Here is a 26723-nt window from a genome sequence, read left to right as displayed (position 1 = left end):
ATCAGTAGGGAAGTGTTTTACACATTTTATTTCACATGTTTTCATCTTGAATTTTCCATGCCTCTTATTCTGGTTGAATGATGCAATTTTTAATGATGGATTATACATGGTAAGAAATGGTTTTATCAGTAGTTAGTATCAGCCTTCTTACTTATACATTCCCTGGAAATGTCTTCAAAAATGGTTTCCTTTTTCTTAATACATTTTTTATGCTCTTTATTGGAATATAATTGCTTTACACTCTTGTACCAACTTTTGAGGTACACCAAAGTGAATCAGCTGTATTTATACATATATCCGCTTATCCCCTCCCTCCACTCCCCCCTGCCACCCTCCCCGTCCTGGCCCTCTAAGGCATCACCCATCATCGAGTTGATCTCCCTTTGTTATACAGCAACTTCCCACTGGCTATCTATTTTACAGTTGGTAGTGTGTATATGTCTATGCTGCTCTCTCACTTCGTCCCAGGTTCACCTTCACCCCCCTGCCCCCCCCAACTTCATGTCCTCCAGTCCATTCTCTGAATCTGCATCCTTATTCTTGTCTTGTCACTGGGTTCATCAGTACCTTTTTTTTTTTTTTTTTAGATTCCATATATACGAGTTAGCATACAGCATTTGTTTTTCTCTTTCTGGCTTACTTCACTCTGTATAATAGACTCTAGGTCTATCCACCTCATTACATATAGCTCCATCTCATTCCTTTTTATAGCTGAGTAATATTCCATTGTATATATATGCCACATCTTCTTTGTCCATTCATCTGTTGATGGGCATTTAGGTTGCTTCCATGTCCTGGCTATTGTAAATAGTGCTGCAATAAACATTACAGTACATGTTTCTTTTGGGATTATGGTTTTCTCTGGGTATATGCCCGGTAGTGGGATTACTGGATCATATGGTAGTTCTATTTGTAGTATTTTAAGGAACCTCCAAACTGTTTTCCATAGTGGCTGTACCAACTTAAATTTGCACCAGCAATGCAGGAGGGTTCCCTTTTCTCCACACCCTCTCCAACATTTGTTGTTTCTAGATTTTGTGATGATGGCCATTCTGACCGGTGTGAGGTGATACCTCATTGTGGCTTTAACTTGCATTTCTCTAATGATTAGTGAGGTTGAGCATCTTTTCATGTGTCTGTTGGCCATCTGTATGTCTTCTTTGGAGAAATGTCTATTTAGGTCTTCCATCTATTTGTGGATTGGATTATTTGCTTTTTTGGTATTAAGCTGCATGAGCTGCTCGTATATTTTGGAGATTAATCCTTTGTCTGTTGCTTTGTTGGCAACTATTTTCTCCCATTCTGAGGGTTGTCTTCTTGTCTTGTTTATGGTTTCTTTCGCTGTGCAAAAGCGTTTAACTTTCATTAGGTTCCCTTTGTTTATTCTTGATTTTATTTCCATTATTCTAGGAGGTGGGACAAAAAGGATCTTGCTTTGATGTATGTCATAGAGTGTTCTGCCTATGTTTTCCTCTAGGAGTTTTATAGAGATTGGCCTTGCATTTAGGTCTTTAATCCATTTTGAGTTTCTTTTTGTGTATGGTGTTAGGAAGTGTTCTAATTTCATTTTTTTACATGTAGCTGTCCAATTTTCCCAGCACCAACTTATTGAAAAGGCTGCCTTTTTTCCATTGTATATTCTTCCCTCCTTTGTCAAAGATAAGGTGCCCATATGTGTGTGCGGGTTTACCTCTGAGTTCTCTATCCTGTTCCATTGATCTTCCTTTCTATCTTTGTGCCAGGACCATACTGTCTTGATCACTGTGGCCTTGTAGTATAGTTTGAAGTCAGGAAGCCTAATTCCACCAACTCCATCTTCCTTCTTAAGATTGCTTTGGCTATCTGGGGTCTTTTGCATTTCCATTCAAATTGTAAGATTTCTTGTTCTAGTTCTGTGAAAAATGCTGCTGGTAATTTGATAGGGATTGCATTGAATCTGTAAATTGTTTTGGGTAGTACAGTCATTTTCACAATGTTGATTCTTCCAATCCAAGAACATGGTATATCTCTCCATCTGTTTGTATCATCTTTGATTTCTTTCATCAGTGTCTTATAGTTTTGTGCACACAGGTCTTTTGCCTCCTTAGGCAGATTTATTCCTAGGTATTTTATTCTTTTTGTTGCAATGGTAACTGGGAGAGTTTCCTTAATTTCTCTTTCTGCTTTTTCATTGTTAGTGTATAGAAATGCAAGAGATTTCTGCACATTAATTTTGTATCCTGCTACATTACTAAACTCAACAATTAGTGCTAGCAGTTTTCTGGTAGAGTCTTTAGGGTTTTCTACGTATAATATCATGTCATCTGCAAAGAGTAACAATTTTACTTCTTTTCCAATTTGCATTCCTTTTATTTCTTTTTCTTCTCTGATTGCTGTGGCTAAAACTTCCAAAACTATGTTGAATAATAATGGTGAGAGTGGGCACCCTTGTCTTGTTCCTGTACTTAGAGGGAATTATTTCAGCTTTTCACCATTTAGAACAATGTTGGCTTTTGGTTTCTCATATATGGCTTTTATTATGTTGAGGTAATTTCCTTCTATGCCCATTTTCTGGAGAATTTTCATCATAAATGGATGTTGAATTCTGTTAAAAGCTTCTTCCGCATCTATTGAGATTGTCATATTGTTTTTATCCTTCGATTTGTTGATATGATGTATCACGTTGATTGATTTGCCTATATTGAAGAATCCTTGCATCCCACGGATACACCCCACTTGATCATGGTGTATGATTTTTTTAATGTGCTGTTGGATTCTGTTAGCTAGTATTTTGTTGAGGATTTTTGTATCTATATTAATCAGTGATATTGGCCTGTAATTTTCTTTTTTTGTGATATCTTTGCCTGGTTTTGGTATCAGGGTGATGGTGGCCTCGTAGAATGAGTTTGGGAGTGTTCCTCCTTCTGCTATATTTTGGAAGAGTTTGAGAAGGATAGGTGTTAGCTTTTCTCTAAATGTTTGATAGAATTTGTCTGTGAAGCCATCTGACCCTGGGCTTTTGTTTGTTGGGGAACTTTTAATCACAGTCTCAATTTCAGTGCTTGTGATTGGTCTGTTCATATTTTCTATTTCTTCCTGGTTCAGTCTTGGAAGATTGTATTTTTCTAAGAATGTATCCATTTCTTCCAGGTTATCCAATTTATTGGCATATAGCTGCTTGTAGTAGTCTCTCAGGATCTTTTGCATTTCTGTGGTGTCTGTTGTTACTTCTCCTTTTTCATTTCTAATTCTGTTTATTTGCATCTTCTCCCTTTTTTTCTTGATGAGTCTGGCTAATGGTTTATCAATTTTGTTTATCTTCTCAAAGAACCAGCTTTTAGTTTCATTTATCTTTGCTATTGTTTCCTTGCTTTCTTTTTCATTTATTTCTGATCTGATCTTTATGATTCCTTTCCTTCTTCACGCTTTGGGGTTTCTTTGTTCCTCCCTCTCTAATTGTTTGAGGTGTAAGTTTAGGTTGTTTATTGGATATTTTTCTTGTTTCTTAAGGTAGGATTGTATTGCTATAAACTTCCCTCTTAGAACTGCTTTTGCTGCATCCCATAGGTTTTGGGTTGTTGTGTTTTCATTGTCATTTGTTTCTAGATATTTTTTGATTTCCTCTTTGATTTCTTTAGTGATTTCTTGGTTGTTTAATAGCATATTGTTTAGTCACCATGTGTTTGTATTTTTTACAGTTTTTTCCCTGTAATTGATATCTAGTCTCATGGCGTTGTGGTCAGAGAAGATGCTTGATATGATTTCAATTTTCTTGAATTTACTGAGGCTTGATTAGTGATCCAAGATGTGATCTATCCTGGAAAATGTTCCTTGTGCACTTGAGAAGAAAGTGTATTCTGTAGTTTTGGATGGAGTGTTCTATAAATATCAATTACGTCAAGATGGCCTAATGTGTCATTTAAAGCTGGTGTGTCATTTATTTTCTGTTTGGATGATCTGTCCATTGATGTAAGTGGGGTGTTCAAGTCTCCTACTATTATTGTGTTACTGTCGATGTCCCCTTTTATAGCTGTTAGCATTTGCCTTATGTATTAAGGTGCTCCTATGTTGGGTGCATAGGTATTATTATTGTTATATGTTCTTCTTGGATTGATCCCTTGATCACTATGTAGTGTCCTTCCTTGTCTCCTGTAATAGTCTTTATTTTCAAGTCTAATTTGTCTGATATGAGTATTGCTACTCCAGCTGTCTTTTGACTTCCATTTGCATGGAATATCTTTTTCCATCTCTTTACTTTCAATCTATATGTATTCCTTGGTCTGAAGTGGATTTCTTGCAGGCAGCATATAGAAGGGTCTTGTTTTTGTATCCATTCAGCCAGTCTGTGTCTTTTGGTTGGAGCATTTAATCCATTTACATTTAAGGTGATTATTGACATGTGTGTTCCTAGTACCATTTTCTTAATTGTTTTGGGTTTGTTTTTGTAGGTTGTTTCCTTCTCTTGTGTTTCCTGCCTAGAAAAGTTCCTTTAGTACTTGTAGTAAGGCTGGTTTGGTGGTGCTGAATTCTCTTAACTTTTGCTTGTCTGGAAAGCTTCTGATTTTTCTGTCAAATGAGAATGAGATTCTTGCTGGGTGTAGTACTCTTGGCTGTAGGTTTTTCTCTTTCAGGACTTTCAGTATATCCTGCCATTCCCTTCTGGCCTGCATAGTTTCTGCAGAAAGGTCAGCTGCTATCCTTATGGGTTTTCCCTTATATGTTATTTGTTTCTTTTCTCTTGCTGCTTTTAACCTTTTTTCTTTGTGTTTCCTTTTCATTAGTTTGATTAATATGTGCCTTGGTGTATTTCTCCTATTCTGTATGGGACTCTCTGCACTTCTTGGACTTGATTAATTATTTCCTTTCCCATGTTGGGGAAGTTTTCCACTATAACCTCTTCAAATATTTTCTCAGACCCTATCTTTTTTTCTTCTTCTTCTGGGATGGCTGTGATTCAAATATTGGTGAGCTTAATGTTGTCACAAGGTCTCTGAGACTATCTTCCATTCTTTTTATTCTTTTTTCTCCTTCCTGCTCTGTGGCAGTTATATCCTGCTTTCTATCTTCCAACTCACTTATTCGTTCTTCTGCCTCAGTTATTCTGCTGTTTATACCATCTAGAGTATTTTTAATTTCAGTTATTTTGTTGTCCTTTACTGTTTGTTTGCTCTTTAGTTCTTCCGAGTCCTTTTAACTGTTTCTTGTATTTTCTGTATTTTGTTATTGAGATTTTGTATCATCTTTACTATCATTACTCTGCATTCTTTTTCAGGCAATTTTCCTATTTCCTCTTCATTTATTTGGTCTTGTGGGGTTTTTTCCTGCTCCTTTGCCTGCATGGTGTTTCTGTGTTTTCTCATAGTAGTCCAAACTTCAGAGGTTGCTTGTCCTGGCAATAAAGGGGTTTTAAGAAGACTGTCCAAGCCCAGACTAATGGCAGAGTGTTGAGTCAAACAAATACTAAATCAAGGAAACACATACATGTATAAGACACACAAATACTGAATCCAATAGAACATAAGACACTAGAAAGACCTGACAGAAGAACCCCAGTATACTATTGGACAATCAAAGAGAAAACCAACAGATATTCAAAATCAAAACAGAACAAAACAAAAACAAAAACAAACAAAGAAAGAAACAAAAAACCACCAACACACACAAACACAAATCCAGGGAGATTTGGAAAGCTAGAATCAAATATAATAAAGGGCAAGAGTACCACCAGACAGACTGAAGATTCTCAGAATGAAATCAGACAATTTTACTTAGAACTAAGATAAAGGCAAAACCTAATAATATATACCAAAGCAGTGTGTCATCTGGAGAATAAAGCAAGGAAACAGAGCAGACCGATAATATTGCTTATAAGTATATTAAGATAAAGTAAACTAAAAAGGGATAGAAGACAGGGTAACAGAAGAGTGTAGTGTGACTGGAACTATGAAAAGAAAAAAAAAGAAATAGAAATGTATAGAAGATAGAGATGAAAAGAAGGTAGGAGAGAGACAGTCAGCACTACAAAAAAAAGTTAGCTAGAAATAGAAATATATAAAAAGGCCAAAAATAAAAATAGAACAAAAAATATGTTATTAAACATATAGATCCCTTAGGACTAAGATTGTAATTAATAAAAAAACAAAGAAACAAACAAAATAACAAACTAGAACTGACCCCAGACTGGACCAGATCAATAGAATTAATAATAATATTTTTGTTTCCTTGGGGTCTCAGCTATAAGTGTCCTTCTACCCACCTTGGGTTTTTTGTATTACTCTGTGACAAGCAGAGCTTCCTTTATTGTTTGTCTGTAAGCGCTGGTGTGTGGGGAGATAGAGGGTACAATAGTGGCTCCTTCCCCTGGGGGTGAGTGAGCAGTGGCGCCCTGCCTGGGTCATGGCGACTTGGGCAGATCAGGCCAAGAGAGCAACTGCAACTGCGGCTCCTCCCCTGCTATGACTCCGCTGGGCACCCTGCCTGGGTCACAGCGGCTCAGTTGGCTGTGGCGGTGCCTGTTGCAGAGGGATGCTGGCTGCTTAAGTGTAAACAGAATGTCTCCAGAGCTGGGACACTCTGTGGGCTTTTGGCTCTCGGCTGCAGGCACTCTAGGCCAGCCCCACCTGGGGGCCTTTATTATCCCTGAGTGCATTAGCTAGGCCTGCAGGGGTCCTTCCTCTGTCTGTCGCAGGTGTCGAGAGAGAGGCTATACCCACAGCTCCTCCCCCCTGCTTGTTAGTCAGTGGTATCCAGCCACCACTATGGCTGTGCAGCTTTCTGGGGTAGGCACTCTCTGCTGTGGATTTCTTCCCTCCTGTCCTCTCAGTCCGTCTTCCTACTGCCAACAGTGTTTCTCACCCTGAACCAGTTCTCCAGTTCCCACGTTCCAGCTCCCAGAACCCCTGTTCAGCTGTGAATTGACGTCTCAGTCTGAACACTCTAAGCAGTGGTGTGGATCCTCCACGTGTTTCTCCCTCTTTCCCATCTGCCACAGCTCAGCTGCTTCACCCTCTTTGAACAGTCCTAAATGTCTCCCTTCTGACCCAGGGAAATTTCCCATTGGAGAAGGTGTTTCCCTGTCAGATAAGGGATGTTTCCCCAAATTCGGCAATCTCCCCTCTGTTTCAGATCCCTCTACTCTAGGGTGTGGGACCCGTCCCTTTCCTTTCTTCTCCTCCTCTTTCTCCTTTTTTTCCCCCCTCTGTCCTACCCAGTTATGTTGGGATCTTTGCAGTCCTTTCTGGTGTCCGAGGTTGTTTGCTCATGTTCAGCTTGTTCTCTGTGGGAATTATTGCATCTTTTGGTGTATTCCTGATGCATCTATGGAGAGGGATGCATTCCACGTTCTTCTACTTCACTGCCATCTTTCTTCCCTCGCAACCTCACCAATATACTTTTTATTCTCTGTAGATTTGCCTATTCTAGACATTCCATATGAATGGTATTATACAATAAATGGCCTCTCGTGATTGAATTCTTTCATTTAGCGTAACGTCTTCAAGGTTCATCCATGTTGTAGCATGTATCATATTTCATTACTTTTTAGTGCTGAAAAATATTCTGTTGAATGGATATATATGGACATTGGGTTATTTGTACTTTTTGACTGCTATGAAGATTCCTGTACAGGTTTTTGTTTTTTTTTCTGTACACATTTTGTGTGTGTGTAGACTTAACGTTTTCAAGTGTCTTGGTTATTCACTTAGGAGTGGAATTGCTAGGTCCTATGGTAACTCTATGTTTAACATTTTGAGGAACTACCGCACTGTTTTCACAAGTGGCTGCACCATTTTATAATCCCACTGGTAATCTACGAGGGCTCTAATTTTTCTGCATTCTTCCCAACACATTTTCTTTTTCTTTTCTTTTTTTAATATTTATTTACTTATTTATTTACTTTTAGCTGTGTTGGGTCTTTGTTGCTGTGCATGGGCTTTCTCTAGTTGCGGTGAGCAGGGGCTACTCTTCATTGCATTGTGCGGGCTTCTCACCATGGTGGCTTCTCACCATGGTGGCTTCTCTTGTTGCAGAGCACAGGCCCTAGAGCACACAGGCTTCAGTAATTGTGGCACGTGGGTCTAGTAGTTGTGGCTTTCGGGCTCTAGAGTGCAGGCTCATTATTTGTGGTGCACGGGCTTTGTTGCTCTGCGGCATGTGGGATCTTCCTGGACCAGGGATCAAACCTGTGTCCCCTGCATTGGCAGGCAGATTCTGCACCACCAGGGAAGTCCCCCAACACTTATTTTCTGTCTTTTTAATTTTATCTGTCCTAGTGGGGTTTCTCATTATGGTTTTGATTTGCTTTTCCCTAATAACTAATGATGTTGAGCATCCTTTCAAGTGTTAATTGGCCACATTCATATATCTCCTTTGGAGAAATATCTATTCAAGTCCTTTGTTCATTTTTAAATTATTGTTTTTGCTTGTGGTAAACTACACATAATATAAAACTTGCCATTTTAACCTTTTTTAAGTGTACAGTTCAATGGCATTAAGTACATGCTCACTGTTGTACAATCATCACCACCATCCATCTCCAGAACTCTTCATCTTCGAAACTGAAACTCTGCACCCATTAAAAACCCTAACCCAACTCCCCATTTCCCATTCCCCAGCCCTTGGCAACCATCATTCTACTTTCTGTCTCTATGAATTTGACTAGTCTAGGTATCTAGACTACATATAGTGGAATCATAAAATATTTGTCCTTTTGTGACTGCCTTATTTGTGACTTAGCATAATGTCTTCAAGCTTCATGCATGTTGTGGCATGTGTCAGAATTTCCTTTCTTTTAAAGACTGAATAATATTACATTGTATGTATGTACCACATGTTTTTCATCCATCCATCCATTGATGGACACTTGGGTTGCTTCCCTCCCTTGGGTATTGTGAATAATGCTGCTGTGAACGTAGATATACAAATATCTGTCCAAGTCCCTGCTTTCAATTCTTTTGGGTAAATGCCGAGGAGTGGAATTGCTGGACCATATAGTAATTCTATTTTTAAGTTTTTAGGAACTGCCATACTGTTTTCCATAGCAGCTGCAGCATTTTACATTCCCAACAATCATGCACAAGAATTCCAATTATCCTCAGCAACACTTATTTTCTGCTTTAAAAAAAATAGTAGCCATACTAATGAGAGTGAAATGTATTTCATTGTGGTTTTCATTTGTATTTCCCTAATGATTAGAGATTGTATCAGCCAGCTCCAACTTCCATAACAAATACCGCAGACTGGGTGGCTTAAACAACAGAAATTTATTTCTCACTCTTCTGGAGGCTGGGAAATTCAAGATCAAAGTTCTGGCCAGTTTGGTTCCTAGTAAGAGCTCTCTTCCTGGCTTGCATATGGCTGCCTTCTCACTGTGTCCTCACATGGAAGAGAGAGAGAGATCATTCTCTCTTCCTCTCTTTCTAAGGCTACAAATCCTATTGGATGAGGGCCCCACTCTTGTGACCTCATTTAACCTTAATTATCTCCTAAAAGTCCTATCTTCAAGTACAGTCACTTATGCATTTTGGTCCATAGCCGTGATGTTGAACATATTTTCGCGTGTTTATTGGCTATTTGTATATCTACTTTGGATAAATGCCTATTCAAGTCTTTTGTCCATTCTTAAATAAGGATTTTTGTTTTGTTTTGAGTTGTAGAAGTTCTTTAATATTTGGGATAATAACCCTTTATCAGATATATGATCCACAAATATTTTCTCCCATTCCATGAGTTGCCTTCTCACTATGTTATGTCCTTTGAAGATCATTCTTATATTGGGTTATTTATCTTTTTATTGTTGAGTTGTAAGAGTTCTTTATATATTCTAGATACAAGCCCCTTACTAGGTATGTGATTTGCAAATATTTTCTCCCATACTTTAGGTTGTCTTTTAACTTCCTGATGGTGTCTTTTAAAGCACAAAAGTTTTAAATTTTGATGAAGTCCCATTTACTTTTTCTTTTGTTGCTTGTGCTTGTGGTGTCATGTCTAAGAAATTATTGCCTAATTCAAAGTCATGAAGATTTACTCTTATGTTTTGTTCTAAGAGTTTTATAGTTTTCGCTCTTACATTTAAGTTTATGATCCGTTTTGAGTCAATGTTTGTATATGGTGTGAGATATCCCTTTTCTTTAATCCCTAAGAACATAGTAATTTTAGCATGTATTTTACTAGAGTCAATATGAAAAAAATTAGTAAAGAAGGTTTTTTTTGTTGTTGTTTTGGGGGATCTTTTTTTTTTTTTAATCACTGATTCATTGCAGACATGGGAAATCACATCTATTTATGTCACCAAAAATATACCTCACTTGGATTAAGTTCATTCAGTCTGTTTTATAAGCAGAGAAATCCAAACATAAGGTAACAACAGAAATGGCTGCCAATGGCAGTTGAGATAATACTCATTGAAAGATTATGAATAATATCTTGATTACATATAAAAGCTTGGTCTCATCTTTTTAGTCCAGAATTGGCTATGACTACATATCACGTTTTAGTCTGATTAATGGCAGAGTAACTAATTAGAGTAGGAAAGAGATTAGCAAATCATTTAAGATGTCAAGTGCAGTTAAAGTGTCATTTTGTCATAGATAATATAGTAAAGCTCATAGTGACAGGTGTGCGTAATATATAAGAATTAAGAATACTCAGATCTTGAAGAGTCAAGGTAATGTTTTTAAAATCAGCATTATTTAGTTGGATTTGATTTTCTTCCTCTGAATTGTCATACTGCTGAATTGGGCTTTGATTTACTGACACTCTAAGATTTGGTGTGGATTTTCTTTTTGCTTTGCAGGATACACAGAATCAAATATTGAAGACAAGTGTATGGTATCGTGAGGTAAATGATTATTTTTTGTTCCATACGTTGAACTTGATACGTTGCAAAACTATATTGAAGGACTAGATATTATCTTTTTTTCCTTTCTTTTTTTTTTTTTTTCAGCTGCACTGTGCGGCATGTGGGATCTTAGTTTCCTCACCAGGGATTGAACCCATGCCCCCTGCAGTGGACGTGCAGTGTCTTAATCACTTGACCACCAGGGAAGTCCCAGTAATAGATATTCCCTTTGTGTTTACAGTTCCTTACATCTGCAGCAGACCGGATTTATTAGAATCTGAGTAGGATATATGGGCTTGGTTTCTGTTGGGGCAACCATCTTTAGGAGTTGGATGGAAAGTCCTCTCCCCTAGCAGATAGTACTAACAGGCTGATCAATTGAGTTGTTCATCCAAATCCCTCTTCAGCTCTTTGATGAGGTTGATGTTGCCCCTTTGTGATATATCCTTTTTGGCTACAGGTTTGGGATGATGAGTTTTTATCCTGGAACTCCAGCATGTTTGACGAAATTAGAGAGATCTCCCTCCCTCTAAGTGCCATCTGGGCCCCTGATATCATCATAAATGAGTTGTAAGTGTGCTGGGGTGTGTTTCTGTGGGGTTTAGACTGCTTAGAATATTCAGGCCAATTGCTGCTTCCTTTCAGCCATTGTTACTATTTTTTTTTTTTTTTTTTTGGCTGCATTGGGTCTTCGTTGCTGCACACAGGCTTTCTCTAGTTGTGGTGAACAGGGGCTACTCTTTGTTGTGGTGCTCGGGCTTCTCATTGCAGTGGCTTCTCTTGTTGCGGAGCACGGGCTCTAGGCGCGTGGGCTTCAGTAGTTGCAGCACACAGGCTCAGTAGTTGTGGCTCATGGGCTTATTTAGCTGCTCTGCGGCATGAGGGATCTTCCCAGACCAGGGGTCAAGCCCATGTCCCCTGCATTGGCAGGCAAATTCTTAACCACTGCGCCACCAGGGAAGTCCAGTTACTATTTTTTGTTTCTCAACTTGAAGAGGAGCATATTTGGGGGAATATTCAGGTTGGAAGTACCATGAGTTGACATCATTTAAGATATAAATTTGATTGCTAATGCTTGATGTTACCCATGGATTATGTCTGTTTTAACCGTAGCAAGTGAGTTGACTTATGAGGCTGTCATTGCTGAACCCACCTTTGCCACAGTGACTATCTCATGGAAAATGTGATTCTGTCTTTCCCCTTCTAGGCTAGTATTGCACTTCTTGGGTATTATGGTCACTACCGTCTCATAACCAGTTCTGTTGATGTCTTGGAAAGACAAAAGCCCTGTCTGTAACAACAAGATCTCTTGTGTTTCATATAGTGTGGACACTGAAAGATCACCCGACCTTCCCTATGTTTATGTGAACTCATCTGGGACCATTAAGCACTCTAAGCCCATCCAGGTGGTTTCTGCATGCAGTTTAGAGACATACGCTTTTCCATTCGATATCCAGAATTGCAGCCTAACCTTCAATAGCATCCTGCACACAGGTAAGCCAGGAGAAGTGTAGTCTGCTAGTAGGCAAACACATTTGTGCTGGGTTGGCACACGTATGTGAAATTATTATATTATGCTGTCCCTCAGGTTTATTTTATTTTTGCACATAATTGACTCTTTATAAATCTAAATCTCTTCATACAGTTATTTGTCTCCTGCTGCAATTCAGACTAAGTGCAGTATTGTGCCCAGAGAAATTGCCTTTTGCTGCTGTTGGTTTGAAAATACAAGTTAGGCAACCACTGCCATTGAAAATGTTAGAGAAGTCTCATCCTATAGACAATGGCGTATATAAGCATCTAAGTTCATAGATGTTTGTTTTCATGACCAGAAAGTTTTTATCCCCCATCGCTACCCCTAATTCAAAATGGTATTACTGGACTCTGTCTCAGCAAGTCTGTGCACATGGGGGCAGGAATAAAAAGGAAGGATTCGAACTGGGAGTTGGAAGTGTGGGTTGATATGTGTGCCTCTCTCTTTGCGGAAGTCAATCATTTCTGCTATTTTCAGTGGAAGATGTAGACCTGGCCTTCCTGAGGAGCAGAGAAGACATTACGCATGACCAAAAGGCATTTGTGAATGACAGCGAGTGGGAACTTCTCTCTGTGTCCTCAACATACAACGTCCTGCAGAGCAGCGCTGGAGATTTTGCACAGATTCAGTTTAATGTAGGTCCTTCCACTTCCTGTCCCTGTAGCCCACTTCTCTGCAGTCTTTGGCCTTCTCTATTAGGCTGAGGAGTCCCTCCTCTCCTGCATCTTCTCATTCGTTAGTTACCACCTAAGCACAGCTGATTCCAGTGGCTCTGGGACATCCACCTGTATTTTGGCATTTCAGAGACCAGAAATTCAGCCACAGATCCCGGACTCCTGCTGTGGCTATTCCATACATGAATGTAAAGAGAATGGTTTTCAGACACAGAGACCTGAACCAGCTACTACAGCAGGAATCCTCAAGCCTTTCAGCACATATCCTCACTTCTAATTGCTACTGAGAGAAGAAAATAAAAAGGAAACCCATACATAACAGCAACAAAATATCGGGAGAAGAGTGTCTCTTCAACATTAATGTCCTGTTTGCAATTGAGTAAATTATTAACTAATTCCAGATGCAAATGCATAAAATTATCATATTATTAACTTGAGTATCTTGAGGGATTAGCTAACAAATCACCTAGAAGATCCTCAGAGACCACTAATGGTTTCCGGATCAGAGAGAACAACTACTCTCAAAGGACGTGATGAGAACCTGAACTTCTCAGATGCGCCACCAGGAATGCTCTTGGCTGCATTGTTCCCGGGGAAATTTGTCCAGCAGGCGCCTGGGGGGCGGTGGAGAGCAGGACAGTGAAGCCTGCTGCTCTGCAGTCCAGGGCCACCGTTCTTCCTTTCGTCCTGGCAAACCGTCCTGACACATGGTCTGCAGCAAGCTAATGCAGCCAGTAGACTTGTCATTAGTATTCAGCGCTGCTTTTCTGCACAAAGTCAGCTGGCGGTGGTGGTAGCTAGGCGGACAGAGGGTCCTTCATGCCAGGTAATCTGACTGAAAAGTAGAGACTACAGACAGGTCAGGATTGCACACAGATGAATTAACAAACCTTTCGAATAAGAAGGAAAAATCAGACTAGACTAAGGTGCTGTGGTTACAACAGATAATTATATGCCAAGGGGAGTGGTGGTGTGAAATAAGCGATTATTGAGGGCACAGAAGCCCTCCATTGGCTAAAAAGTGTGGTATGCAGTTTTCTAGCAAAGCTCTTGTTAAATCAAGGCCTCTTAGATACAGCTGTGTTTTGAACCTGACTCATGTGTAATGCCGGGCACCAGCTAATCCCAATTCATGCCTTCCTTGCAGCAGGGCTTGGGTTCTTGCCTATTCCGCTTGGTTTTTAGCAAAGCTTGCCTTGTGGCTTGTTTGTCCACTTTTTTATCAAGAGAAAGGGAGGGGGAAAAAGAAAGCTTTTTTAATTTCAATGAGTTTCTTGGCTAAGAGTAAACACCTCATTAATTTTAAAGTTATCAGCCTGCAAACATTATTAATGCAGCCCGAATAATGGAGAGCATTAAAGGGAAATGTGAGGGAGTAGCACGTGCAAGGTGGAACACAGTCACCTGCCAAGCACTCCAGAGAACGCTGCACACACCATTACCTACACTGCACGGAGGAGAAAAACAAAGATGGGAACGGGTAGGTAAACAGGAGCGTGCCGATACACACACACACACACACACTCACTCTCTCCATAGAGCAGCCATTATATGTAGTTACATGTCACTCTCTGCCCTAAATATTGTCTTCTCAACAGTGGCAAAAGGTTTTCTGTGTCCTAGCTCCATTTTAAATATGATGAATAGAGGCAGAAAAGATTGTTAAAGGGAGGAGAGGCTTCCCTGGATCTCAGGAAACGCGGCCCCTTGCTTTGCTGTCTTCACGGCCACACTTCTCCATTCAGTGTTTACCTTGAGAGGGGCTGGAGGGGACAGCGATCCGACTTCACTCTCTTGGAGCTTTTCTCTGGGTCTCTTTGCCCTGGGGATTAAGGTCGGTTATCTAGCAGGCTCCCATCCACCCGGGCCCTTGGGAACAGAGTAGGGAAAGAATCCTGAGAAGAGCCACAGATCGTGTTTGGTAGGGCACGGAGCCAGACGCGGGAGCAGGTCTGCGACTTTGGAAAACAAAGTAGATTGAGTGACTCTCCAGTTCAGTTCTTTGGCCCCTTCGACCTCTCTCAGCCTCCATGCTTCCCCACCCCTCTATGTGCACCATGTTGGCGCATGTTCTCTTAGTCTCTTAGCCCACGCCAGACATCCTACTCTGAATTTAGCAATGAAGTCACCCTGGTGTTCTTCAACAAGCCTTGGCCAATGATGTGAAATTCAGAGCATGGTTCCACACCAACACTGGGCCTGCCAGGGTCCTGACAAGAAAGGGCCAGCTCCCTCTTAATCTAATCACCTGCTGTGTTCCAGTCCAGGCTGCCCAGCAGGGTGCTGGGGACAGGAGGGGCGGGCAGGAGAACAAAGATCTATTCTAAATACCTCGTCAGCCTGGGCCTGATGTACATGCTGCCACTGACAGTAAATCAAATGCCCCAGGTGCCCCAGGATTTCCTGCTAACATGAAATCCTACCTGCGGCTCCAGGACATATATTGTTGACAAGAGGGCACAGCTGACACCTTGGAGTCAGGCTGCATTTCCACAGGGGGCCCAGAGCACAGGCACCTCTGCCCATGAGGATGTCTGGGCAGCCTGGCACCTGGTCCAGCAGCCATGGAAAGGGAGGTTTCCTCCAATACATTGTCAGAGGTGCTGGTTCCCAGACACAGCAGGGCAAGCATTTGATTTCTATATAGCAGTGTTTTGTTTCTTTTTTGTGTTTTTAAAGAATGAGGGTAGAAGTGAGAGAAGGTAGAAATTAAAATTTGAGGACTCACGTCCGATGGAAAAGGATGGACAATTGAGGGAACTAAAGTGAGGATGCTTTAGTGAGAGGACCACAGATGTCCCCTCACTGAGTGAATGCTCATGCGAGCAGGAATTGGGAGGCCCACAGGGGACTCCTAGAAAAATGCAGAGGGGCATTTGGGAAAGAAAGGTGCCTCATTTATCCTCTTTTTAAGATGTAATTTTCCTTTCTAGATTGGGATAGATTAATTTTGTTGAGATATCCTTTGAAAGCAGCTCATAGACTTGATAGACTATCCTTCTAAGTTCTACCAGGTCACTCCAGAGAGAGAGAGACAGAGAGAGAGGAGAAAGAGAGAGAGGGAGGGAGAGAGAGAGAGAGAAGTTAGACCCCTACAAACCCTTCCAGAGTCACTCAAGTGACCCTGGAATCACGGACTTTCTGCTAATCCAAATCGACCCACGGTCTAGATCCAAGAAGCTCTACCTCTTGTGCAAGGATCTTACTTAAATGGCCGCAACTTTCCCATTCTTTCTGAGTTGGGAATGTTGGGAGGGGCTTGGGAGAGGAGGGAAATGAGCTTCTGTATGAAGCGTGAGTCTGGGCGTCAAAATTCCAACTATGTCATAAAGACGGTCATGCAAAATTGAGTACTGGTGGGGTCTACCATCAAGGAGGCGATTAGAGGCTAACCTTGGGGCCTATTCCATCTCCAAGGAGCTCTCCACACACACATTCTGAATTAGATTGATCTCTTTCATTAACATCAATAGGCTCCAAATACCTTTGTGTACTTATTATTACCTGGCTTTAATGGATAATGAAATTGTGGCATAATATTGCTAACACCTGAAGGGTGTCTAATGGCGAACACGGACTGAAACTAAAGTGCTTTTTCTTCCCTTTCTGTGGAATTTAAAGGCACCAGCTCCTTTAGTCCATTAGAAATGATGGGCTCTAGGTAGGAGCAGCTCTGCAGAGAGCAGTGTCTCACTGAGCTGATGACATACCGTCCCCCTGGTCATTGCCTCTGATGTGACCTGCAGAGAGGTCGTCCTCAGGAGACTGACCTCCATAGGAGAGCCCCCACGTGGTCTCACTCCTCTCTCCCACCCCATTGGAACTAAAAGAAGCTTCATTAACAGACTCTAATACAACTCGATGTGTATCTTTTGAGTTCTTATCATGTGTCAAGCTCAGTGCTGAGCCCGGAGGACACAAGCACGAGGGAAACAGGACTCTAGATTCCTATCACAGGGCTCAAAATCTGCCCAGGGAGACATGATAACAAGAATCCCAAAGCAAAGCACGGACTCCACTTCAGGCACTGGTTTAAGAGCTTGTACGTGTACTCCTCGCATCTCCATGAGATGGGCACTCCAAGAATCCACATTTTTACAAGTGGTTGAATTGGGATGCAGAGAAGGTAAGCGTCTTAACCAAGGCCACAAGGTGACTGGTGGAGCCTGGAATTGACCCCAGAAACAATGTGCCTAATCCTATATGATGGTGACACACAACGAAAGATAAGCAGTATCCTCCAGTCCATTCTGTGGCATCTTTCCACGGGGTGTTACTGGCCAAGTCCCCTGTATTGTTTTCTTAGGGCTCCATAACACAGTACCATTTTAAAACAATAGACATTTCTTCTCTCACAGTTCTGGAGGTCAGAAATCTGATATCCAGGGGTTGGCAGGGCTGGTTTCTTCTGGGCTCTCTGAGGGAGACTCTGCTCCCTGCCTCTGCCTTAGCTTTTGGTAGTGGCTGGCAAACCTTGGCTTTCCTCAGCATGCAGATGTATCACTTCAATGCCTGCCTCCACCTTCACATGGCATTATCCTCTGTATGTCTCTTCTCTTCTTCTTACAAGGACATTACCAGTCATATTGGGTTAAGGGCCCACTCTATTCCAGTAAGACCTCATCTTAACTAACTTCATCTGCAATGATCCTGTTTGCAAATAACGTCACATTCTGAGCTTCTGGAAGGACATGAATTTTGGGGGGCATTATTCAACCCAGTACCATCTGCCACCCTCTGACTCCCCCAAATTCATGTCTCTCCCATGTGCAAAATATAGTTGCCCTATCCCAACATCCCCAAATGTCTTAACCCTTTCCAGTACAGAGTCTAAGAAAAACACATACCCAAACATAAGCTTAGAAGGTCCCAAATCTCATCATCAAATTAAATATAGACTCTCGGTATGGTCCATTCTGGGGCAACTTCTATCTGCAGGCTTGTGAAATATCTAACCATCAGAATCTGGTTCCTGATCCCATAAGATGTGGGGTGGGAGGCCAGGAGTAAGAGTGGGGACCTGTGCTGTCACCAGTTCTAACTCTAGAACTTAGGATAGTGCCCGATGCTCTGTTCCCGCTCAATTCATGCTTCTTGAACACGGGAACAAAGGTCTTTGAGGGTCAAACGAGAGCATGAAAACAAAACATTTCTGAGAAATGTGGGATAAAATTAGAGTTTCTCTAGGCTGTGCTGGGCTTGTAGAGAAAATTAGTCTAGTCCATAGGTAACATTGCCTGCAAATCAACCTAAAGAAAAAGGTGGGTTCTTTGTTCTTGAAGAAAACCAAAACTATAGGTACTATTTGGTCTGTCTTAAAAATTGGAACATCCTTGCTAAAAGGCAGAAGAACGGATGAAGTGGTTTTGGAGGGCCTGTCTAGCTTTACGATTTTATAAGCAAAACATAGAGAGCTTTTTGCTTTATGTCATAGCCCAAGCTAATTGTCTACCCTTGTACCTACCTGTTTCCTCGGTACTTTCAGCTACTATTGATATCCAGTGAGGAATATCCTCGCAAACAGGACTGGCTACATAATTTGTGGGGCCCTGTGCAAAGTGAAAATGCAGGGTCCCTTGCTTAAAATTTATTAAGAATTTCAAAATGGCACCAAGCCAAGCATGGGGCCCTTCTAAGTGGGGTGCTCCTTATGGTTGCTTGCAGCTGGCCTGCCTCCCAAACTCTTAGCTCTTGCCATGCCTCTCCCCTGGCACCTTGGGGAACATAAGTTTGGTGAAATTGCACTTTCCTGGGAACCAGGGACCCTAAGGAGCCACACCGCCCACCTTTGTTTCTGACCCAGATTTCCATTCACTCTCTGCATCAGCCTCTGAGTGGAGAGGAATCATCTCAGCATGTGCTATTTACCTGGGAACTTTATTTAAAGAGTACAACAGCTAATCTCAATGGTACCCAAGATGCTTGGCAAGGCAAACATAAACTACTTTTTAAAAAAGAGAAAAATCAAGGCATGGAGAGGTTCCATACCATCCAGGATCACTTAAACCAGCACAAGGAACTGAGGGGCTCGGGGAGTCTGCTCTTCCTTTGACTCTAAGTCTGGACTCTTTCTGCTTAACCAACATGCCTGCTGGTACTTTTCTTTAAGATGGTATTCTTATTCTTTTCATCTCCTTTATGTAATATCCACCACGAAGTCTCTGGGGGTCGTCCCACTGCTACCCTCCAGAGATAGCTGGCTTGGTTGCCCCCACCTCCCCATATATCTGGATCACCAGCAGCCCAGGTGGGGCTCACAACACAAGACCCCTGTGGACACTGGCCCCTTGACTCCCTTCTCCCTGCCCCTCCTAACCACGGCCATGTCTGTCTCAGCACGACCAAGGGAGTAGAGGGGTGCAGGATGATGACAGTTCGTGGTTTTTCTGGTTGACTGCACTTTGGTAAACATGTATCTTAACCAAGTGATTGTAAAGCAGCGAGTGTCACTCTGGTTTAGATATTTGCAGCCAATTACGTTTAACGTGAAAGACAACAGGCAGACTACAATCTCCCAGACGGCTCTGGCCTGCAGAGCTCCACTAAGTCAGGGTACGCTTCCAGACCCAAAGGCTGGGGAGCCCCCATTCTCACCAGCAAGGTGATGTCTGGTCTCACCCAGCCAGCTCTTCCCCCGCCACCTTCTGCTCCATCCCTGGCCTCTGCCCTGGTTCCTGTCTATGTCATTCTCTTCCAGAGAGGGAGGCAGAGGTAAGAGAGAAGACCCTGAACCCAGCTTAGAGGTCTGATCAGACCAAGAGTAGGCTGTGTGGGAAAGAGCACAGGGCTTGGAACCAGAAGATGTGTGGGCCCATCCCAGCTCTGCCACGTGCTCAACTTAGTTAAGGGGCTGAGCTTTATTTTTTAAAAATCTGTAAAGTGGGGATGCTATATTACCTGCCGACAAACTCTCAGTGAGGATTAAATAAATCACATCCCATGTGAAAAAGTATCTAGTACACTCTCTGACACATAGAAATCATTTAGCACAGGGCCCAGAACATTCATTTGTTCAGTAAACATTTATCGAATACCCACTATAAAATAGGTATTATTTTCGGCCCCATGAAGGATTAGAAAATGCTGTTCTCACACTCAAAGGGTCCACAGTCTGATGGGGGAAGCAGCCCTGCCATATCCTGGTTTCTCTCCAGGAAGGATGAGAATAGATTTTGTGTTAACTACAGACACTTCCTATCACCATCCCAGAGAAGCTAGGTATAAAAAAAATGGCAACAGCAATCATTGTAATTTTATGAGACTTAAATTCCAAGGTACAAAACTTGCTTCGGCAGCACTCTACAGAACCATGCTGCAAGCCCTGCTGTATATTTTTAGTTTTCCCCCATGAACATTTACTTTTGCCCCTGGAGGCTGGGCTGTGGCCTATAGAGATGGGACCCCGGTCATGTTTGGAAGCAGCAGGCAGGGGGAGCAGTGGCTGTGCTCCTAAGAGGATGCCACAAGTCCACCCACTTTCTCTCCCCTCAGGTCCCAACCACATTCCTGGCCCTTGGCCCCTTCAGGCCTAAGGGTAGGCACAGCTCACCCAGTCCCCTGAATTCTGGGGCACTGCCTTCCTCATTATGGTTTCTTTATGTCTTGCCCACACCTGGTCAGGCCCTTCTCAACTTTCCCAGTTTAACTGTGCTATTTGTTCCTAACCAGACTCAGACAGATACACAGGTACTAAAGTGTTTGCATTCCAAGTAAGAAGAGAGACTAAATCAAAACCCATACAATATAATGCAAACTAACTGGTTTAAGAAGAAAGATTTTGGTGTAAGACCTGGTTTTAAAATAGTTTGTCACTCAACAGCTATGTGAATTTGCACAAGCAATTTAATCTCTAGGAACCTGGTTGGTAAAATGGAGACAATAACACCCAGTTCTCAGAGTTGTTGTGAGGATTAAATAAGACAGATCATATGAAACACTTAGTCCAGTGCCCAGCATACAGCGAGTGCTAAATAAACAGTAGCTTCTTGGGACTTCCCTGGTTGTCCAGTAGCTGACTCCATGCTCCCAATGCAGGGGACCCAGGTTCAATCCCTGCTCAGGGAACTAGATCCCACATGCTGCAACGAAGATCCTGTGTGCTGCAACTAAGACCCGGCATAGCCAAATAAACAAATAAAATAAATAAATATTTTAAAAGTAAATGGTAGCTGCTTCTTCTTATTATTAATAATATTAATATTAGTTCTATGTAAAAGCTTTAAGGATTTTTTTCTATTTTCTAAATCACAAGATAATCTCCTATTTCTAAACTACATAGACGTTTCGTATCATGCAAAAATGTTGGGTCAGGCGTAAAGTGTTCTTGGTGAGGGATTTGGCCAAACATCAGTCCTTTGGCTTAGACCCTCTTTTCAACAGATTCCTTGTCCCTGTCCAGGTGGTGATTCGCAGGCGCCCTCTGGTCTACGTTGTGAACCTGCTGATTCCCAGCATCTTCCTAATGCTGGTGGACCTGGGGAGCTTCTACCTCCCGCCCACCTGCCGCGCCAGGATCATGTTCAAGACCAGCGTGCTGGTGGGCTACACCGTCTTCAGGGTCAACATGTCCGATGAGGTGCCGAGGAGTGCAGTGAGCACCCCTCTGATTGGTAAGCAGCCCTGGGGTCCCCAGACACCCGTCTTACGTTACTTCTGTCCAAGATCTGATGTTGCCTTTCAGATGGGGAAGGATGGGGCCCAGAGACTCCTGCTAACTCCGCCTCCTCTGGTTCCTTCCCTCAGAGGTCTTCTTCATGGTCTGCATGGCCTTCTTAGTTCTCAGCTTATCCAAGTCCATCCTATTGGTCAAATTCCTCCACGATGAGCGGTGCAGCCGGCAGGAGCAGACCCTGTTGTGCCTTCGAGGGGACACGGATGCTGACAGGCCTAGACTGGATCCCCAGGGCCAGCTCACTGGGGTAACAGGTTTGTGAGGAGTCTTGAGGTCCCTGCCTGGTCTTGCTTTATCCCCCCATGCTCAGTTCCCATGGGTGGAGCAGCAGGCCGTCTTGAGTCGACTGTGTGAAAGAATGCAAATACCTGCTTCTTAGCCTCTGCCCTACATTTTACATTACCTCCCTGGAGACTGAAGACCATCCCCTGCTGGTTTTCCAGAAAACCCCATGTTAGCCTAGCAGTCAGGCCTTTAGTCCCATTAGCTTGTTTTATTTTCCAGTTTGGAGCCATTGACTCCAGAATAGTAGCAAACACACACACACACAAATCGTTTGTATATATTTGGGTTCTAGTTTCTTAATATGAAAAAGTATACGAATCATCCCAAGGCTCCCTTTGGCAGTACATATACTAAAATCGGAACAATACAGAGGTTAGGATGGCCCCTGTGCAAGGATGATATGCAAAGTCATGAAGCAGTCCATAGTTTTACTGTATCCTTGAAAGCTGACAAGAGAGTACATTCTAAAAGTTATCACAAGAACAAAAATGTGTAACTGTGCGTGGTGGGGGATGGATGTTACCTAGGCTTATTGTGGTGATCATTTCACAGTATATACAAATATTGAATCATTATGTCATACGCTTGAAACTAATGTGATATTGTATGTCAATTATATTTCAAAAAAAAAGAACCATTCCAGCCCCTAAAGCTCTAAGTCATTGTGGGCTGGCTGCTAGCTCAGAGAAATCTTCCAGATGGATATAGCCTAGACATCCTACTTATGCAACACCCTACTTGCTGTGTTCTCTGGGGGTTCCTTCAGCCCAGCCTTGCCTCCGCTCAGCTGGTAGGGAGAGGGTCCCCATTCATAACTCAACCCACTGCCCTGGTTTTGCCCACAGCCTTCCTTGAAGGTTGAGGCCATCGGCTTCAATGGGAAGGCTGGGGGAACCTTGGTAGCCCTGGGCTCACCTAAAGTGTCTTCCTCTCATGCAGAGTCCCCCATCTGTCAGGAGCACCAGGCCCAGTCAGGGACCCTGAAGGAAGTCTGGTCCCAGCTTCGACCCATCAGCAGCTACTTCCAAAACCAGGACCAGGAGGACCGACAGGAGGCTGGGTGGCTGGCCCTCCTGGAACGCTTTGACCGACTGCTCTTCCAAAGCTACCTTGTTGTGCTGGGGCTCTACACCATCACCCTGTGCGCCCTCTGGGTGTCGTGGAGCGGCCTGTGAAGACCCAAGTTCGCTGGTCTCCATCAATGTGCTTCCACGGCACTTGGGGAAGGCTGAACATTTTGTGGGGGGATATTAGAAGGGGAGGATTGATGGGTTCAAAAGCTCTCCAGCCCCTGTTGCCTCTTTTCATTCATCCCAGGGACACACATCACCTAATGAGCTATTGAACAACCCAGGAGTCATTCATGATGAAAATGCATAAACGGTATGAGGTATCTAGTGAACAGTAAGCCTGCCCTCTTACCCAGTTCACTCCCCAGAAGTGACCACCGTTAGCAACCTCTTTGAGAACATTTCTAGGCACATACAAGCATACATGTGTGTTTAAATGGTTTTTTAAAAGATGTAAGAGCACTCCATCTCCCAGTCCTGTCTTGGTCACATATTCAGTCAAGTCATTTCAACAAAACTCATGTTGAGTGTCAATTAAGTCCTAGGCATTACGTTAGGCACACCAGAGAATACAAAGTAAGTCCGTTTCAGATCATTCTTCACTTGACTTGATTCCTGAGCAACCTTGTTCCAACCAGAACACAAAGTTCCCACCATATCTGTACCCCGGGGCTCTTGTTCCCACCATCCCAGGTGAGTCCAGCTCACTCCATACCTCCCCACCATGCATCCCTATTGGCAGCGATCCAGATCTAGCACCACATTTCATCCACACACACCAGGCGTAAAGTGCTGAGCTGGAGGACAGGCTTAATGGATGGCCCTTGGGTTCAAGGAGTTTATAATATGCTATCCTTGTATTAGTCTGCTCTCGCTGCTATAACAAAATACCACAGACTGGGTGTCTTGAACAGAGACCGATTTTCTCACAGTGCTGCAGGCTGGAAGTCCAAGATCAAGGTGTGGGCAGGGTTGGTTTCTTCTGAGGCCTCTCTCCTGGGCTTATGTATGGCGCCCCTCTCCCTGTGTTCTCATATGGTCTTTCTTCTGTGTGTGCACACATGTGTCCAAATCTCCTCTTCTTCTAAGGACACTAGTCATATTGGACTAGGGCCCACCCTAACGAACTCATTTGACCCTAACTACTTCTTTAAAGGCTCTGTTTCTAAACACAGTCCCATTGTGAGGTGTTGAGGGTTAGGATTTCAACATATGAATCTTGGGGAGACACAGTTCAGCCTGTACCACTCACATGATTGTGGAGGCTTGGCAAGTCCATAGTCTGTAGGGTATTCTGGAAGGCTAGAGACCCAGCAAAGAACTGCAGCTTGAGTTCATAGCCAGTCTGCTGGCAGGATTTTTTCTTCTTCTGGGGAGGTTGGTCTTTTTCTATTAAGGCCTTCAGATGATTGGATGAAGCCCACCCACATTCTGGAGGATCATCTGTTTTACTCAATGTCTACTGGTTTAAGACCTTAAACATCTAAGAAATACCTCCATGGAAACATCAAGAATAACGTTTGAACAAACACCTGTGGCCCAGCTAAGCTGACACATAAAAGTAGACGTCAGAGAAGAGAAAGATGGCGGCAAAGTAGAAGGACGTGGAATGCATCCCTCTCCACAGATGCATCAGGAACACATCAATAATTCCCACAGAGAACCAGCTGAATACCATCAGATGACCTCAGACACCAGAAAGGACTGCAAAGATCTTGACATAACTGGGGCAAGCAACCTCTGAAGTCTGGACTACTCCATCAGAAGTCAAGTAGGAGGCTCTGGGGAGGAAGCACTGAATCCTGGATACTAGACTACTAGGGAGTCCTCAGACACAGGGAAGATTAACTGCAGAGAACTCTCACAGAGCCCTGTATCAGAGTCTAAGACCTGGCTTTGTCTGACTGTCTGCAACTGCCAGTGCTGGACACCTCACACGAAACTACAAACAAAACAGGAACACAAACCCACCCATCAGCACACAGACTACGTAAAGCCATATTAACCTCACAGATACCCTAAAACACACCACCTGGCATGGCCCTGCTCCTTCCCCAAGGAGAAATACACCGAGGCACATATTAATCAAACTAATGAAAATGAAACACAAAGAAAAAAGATTAAAAGCAGCAAGAGGAAAGAAACAAATAACATATAAGGGAAAACCCATAAGGATAACAGCTGACCTTTCTGCAGAAACTCTGCAGGCCAGAAAGGAATGGCAGGATATACTGAAAGTCCTGAAAGAGAAAAACCTACAGCCAAGAATACTCTACCCAGCAAGAATCTCATTCAGATTCGATGGAGAAATCAGAAGCTTTCCAGACAAGCAAAAGCAAAGATAATTCAGCATCCCCAAACCAGCCTTACAACAATTGCTTAAGGAACTTTTCTAAGTAGGAAACACAAGAGAAGGAAACAACCTACAAAAACAAACCCAAAACAATTAGGAAAATGGTACTAGGAACACACATGTCAATAATCACCTTAAATGTAAATGGATTAAATGCTCCAACCAAAAGACATAGACTGGCTGTATGGATACAAAACCAAGACCCTTCTATATGCTGCCTGCAAGAAACCCATTTCAGACCAAGGGATACATATAGACTGAAAGTAAAGGGATAGAAAAAGATATTCCATGCAAATGGAAGTCAAAAGAAAGCTGGAGTAGCAATACTCATAACAGACAAAATAGGCTTTACAGTAAACACTATTACAAGAAACAAGGAAGGACACTACATAGTGATCAAGGGATCAATCCAAGAGGAACATATAACAATTGTAAATATCTATGCCCCCAACATAGGAGCACCTCAATACATAAGGCAAATGCTAACAGCCATAAAAGGGGACATTGACAGTAACACAATAATAGTAGAAGACTTGAACACCCCACTTACATCAATGGACAGATCATCCAAACAGAAAATAAATAAGGACACACAAGCTTTAAATGACACATTAGGCCATCTTGATGTAATTGATATTTATAGTACAATCCATCCAAAAACAACAGAATACACTTTCTTCTCAAGTGCACAAGGAACGTTTTCCAGGATAGATCACATCTTGGGTCACTAATCAAGCCTCAGTAAATTCAAGAAAATTGAAATCATATCAAGCATCTTCTCTGACCACAATGCCATGAGACTAGATATCAATTACCTGAAATTAGACGTCAGAGTCCAGAGGGCCCCTCAGCTTCCCATCTTATGGTAGTTCTGTTTTAATTTTTTTAAAGAAACTTTGTAACAGGGAAGAGCTAAATCAGACTCCATGTTGAATCTGTTTCTTGGACTTTAAATTTTACTTTTCTTTGCTTTTTTTCTTATAATCACACATAATGCCCTGCTACTTGTCCAGATAGAAGAGCCCCGATCACCTTGCACTTGGTAACTAATCAACTTCCGGTTCATTGTCCTCAGTAGCCAGTTCTGTACTGATTTTCTTATGGCAGTTCCTGTGGCCTCATAACCTGAATCCTAAGATTAGAATTCAAGCGTTCCACTAAGTTTCCCTCCCCTTATGTTTGACTTTCGTCATTTCTCACTGCTTTCTATTACAGAGTCTTCAATCTAGGGAAGTCAGCCTGCCTGCCATCCTGCTCAGGAAGGGGTTCACTTCCATCTAAGCCTCTACTTCTAGTTGGCATACTCTTCTTCTGTTTCAC

General features: G+C 42.5%; 1 protein-coding gene and 1 non-coding gene across 2 annotated transcripts in view; both read left to right on the top strand.

Annotated features, from left to right (window-relative positions):
• The window catches only part of HTR3B (5-hydroxytryptamine receptor 3B), a 73459-nt gene extending 50304 nt beyond the window's left edge, over positions 1-23155 (top strand). Inside the window, exons 5-11 of the mRNA XM_057749489.1 lie at positions 10772-10816; positions 11277-11386; positions 12141-12310; positions 12828-12985; positions 21423-21633; positions 21767-21949; positions 22920-23155. Of these exons, the coding sequence (XP_057605472.1) occupies positions 10772-10816; positions 11277-11386; positions 12141-12310; positions 12828-12985; positions 21423-21633; positions 21767-21949; positions 22920-23155 (1113 nt within the window). The remainder of the gene's footprint in view (positions 1-10771; positions 10817-11276; positions 11387-12140; positions 12311-12827; positions 12986-21422; positions 21634-21766; positions 21950-22919) is intronic.
• Positions 22309-22410, top strand: LOC130829526 (U6 spliceosomal RNA). The gene has a single exon (XR_009047557.1). It is a non-coding gene; the product is annotated as a U6 spliceosomal RNA (small nuclear RNA).
• Positions 23156-26723: the final 3568 nt, after the last annotated feature.

This window comes from Hippopotamus amphibius, chromosome 9 (assembly GCF_030028045.1).
Source record: "Hippopotamus amphibius kiboko isolate mHipAmp2 chromosome 9, mHipAmp2.hap2, whole genome shotgun sequence".
NCBI classification, from domain to species: domain Eukaryota; kingdom Metazoa; phylum Chordata; class Mammalia; order Artiodactyla; family Hippopotamidae; genus Hippopotamus; species Hippopotamus amphibius.
This window is presented reverse-complemented; position numbering and strand designations above follow the sequence as displayed.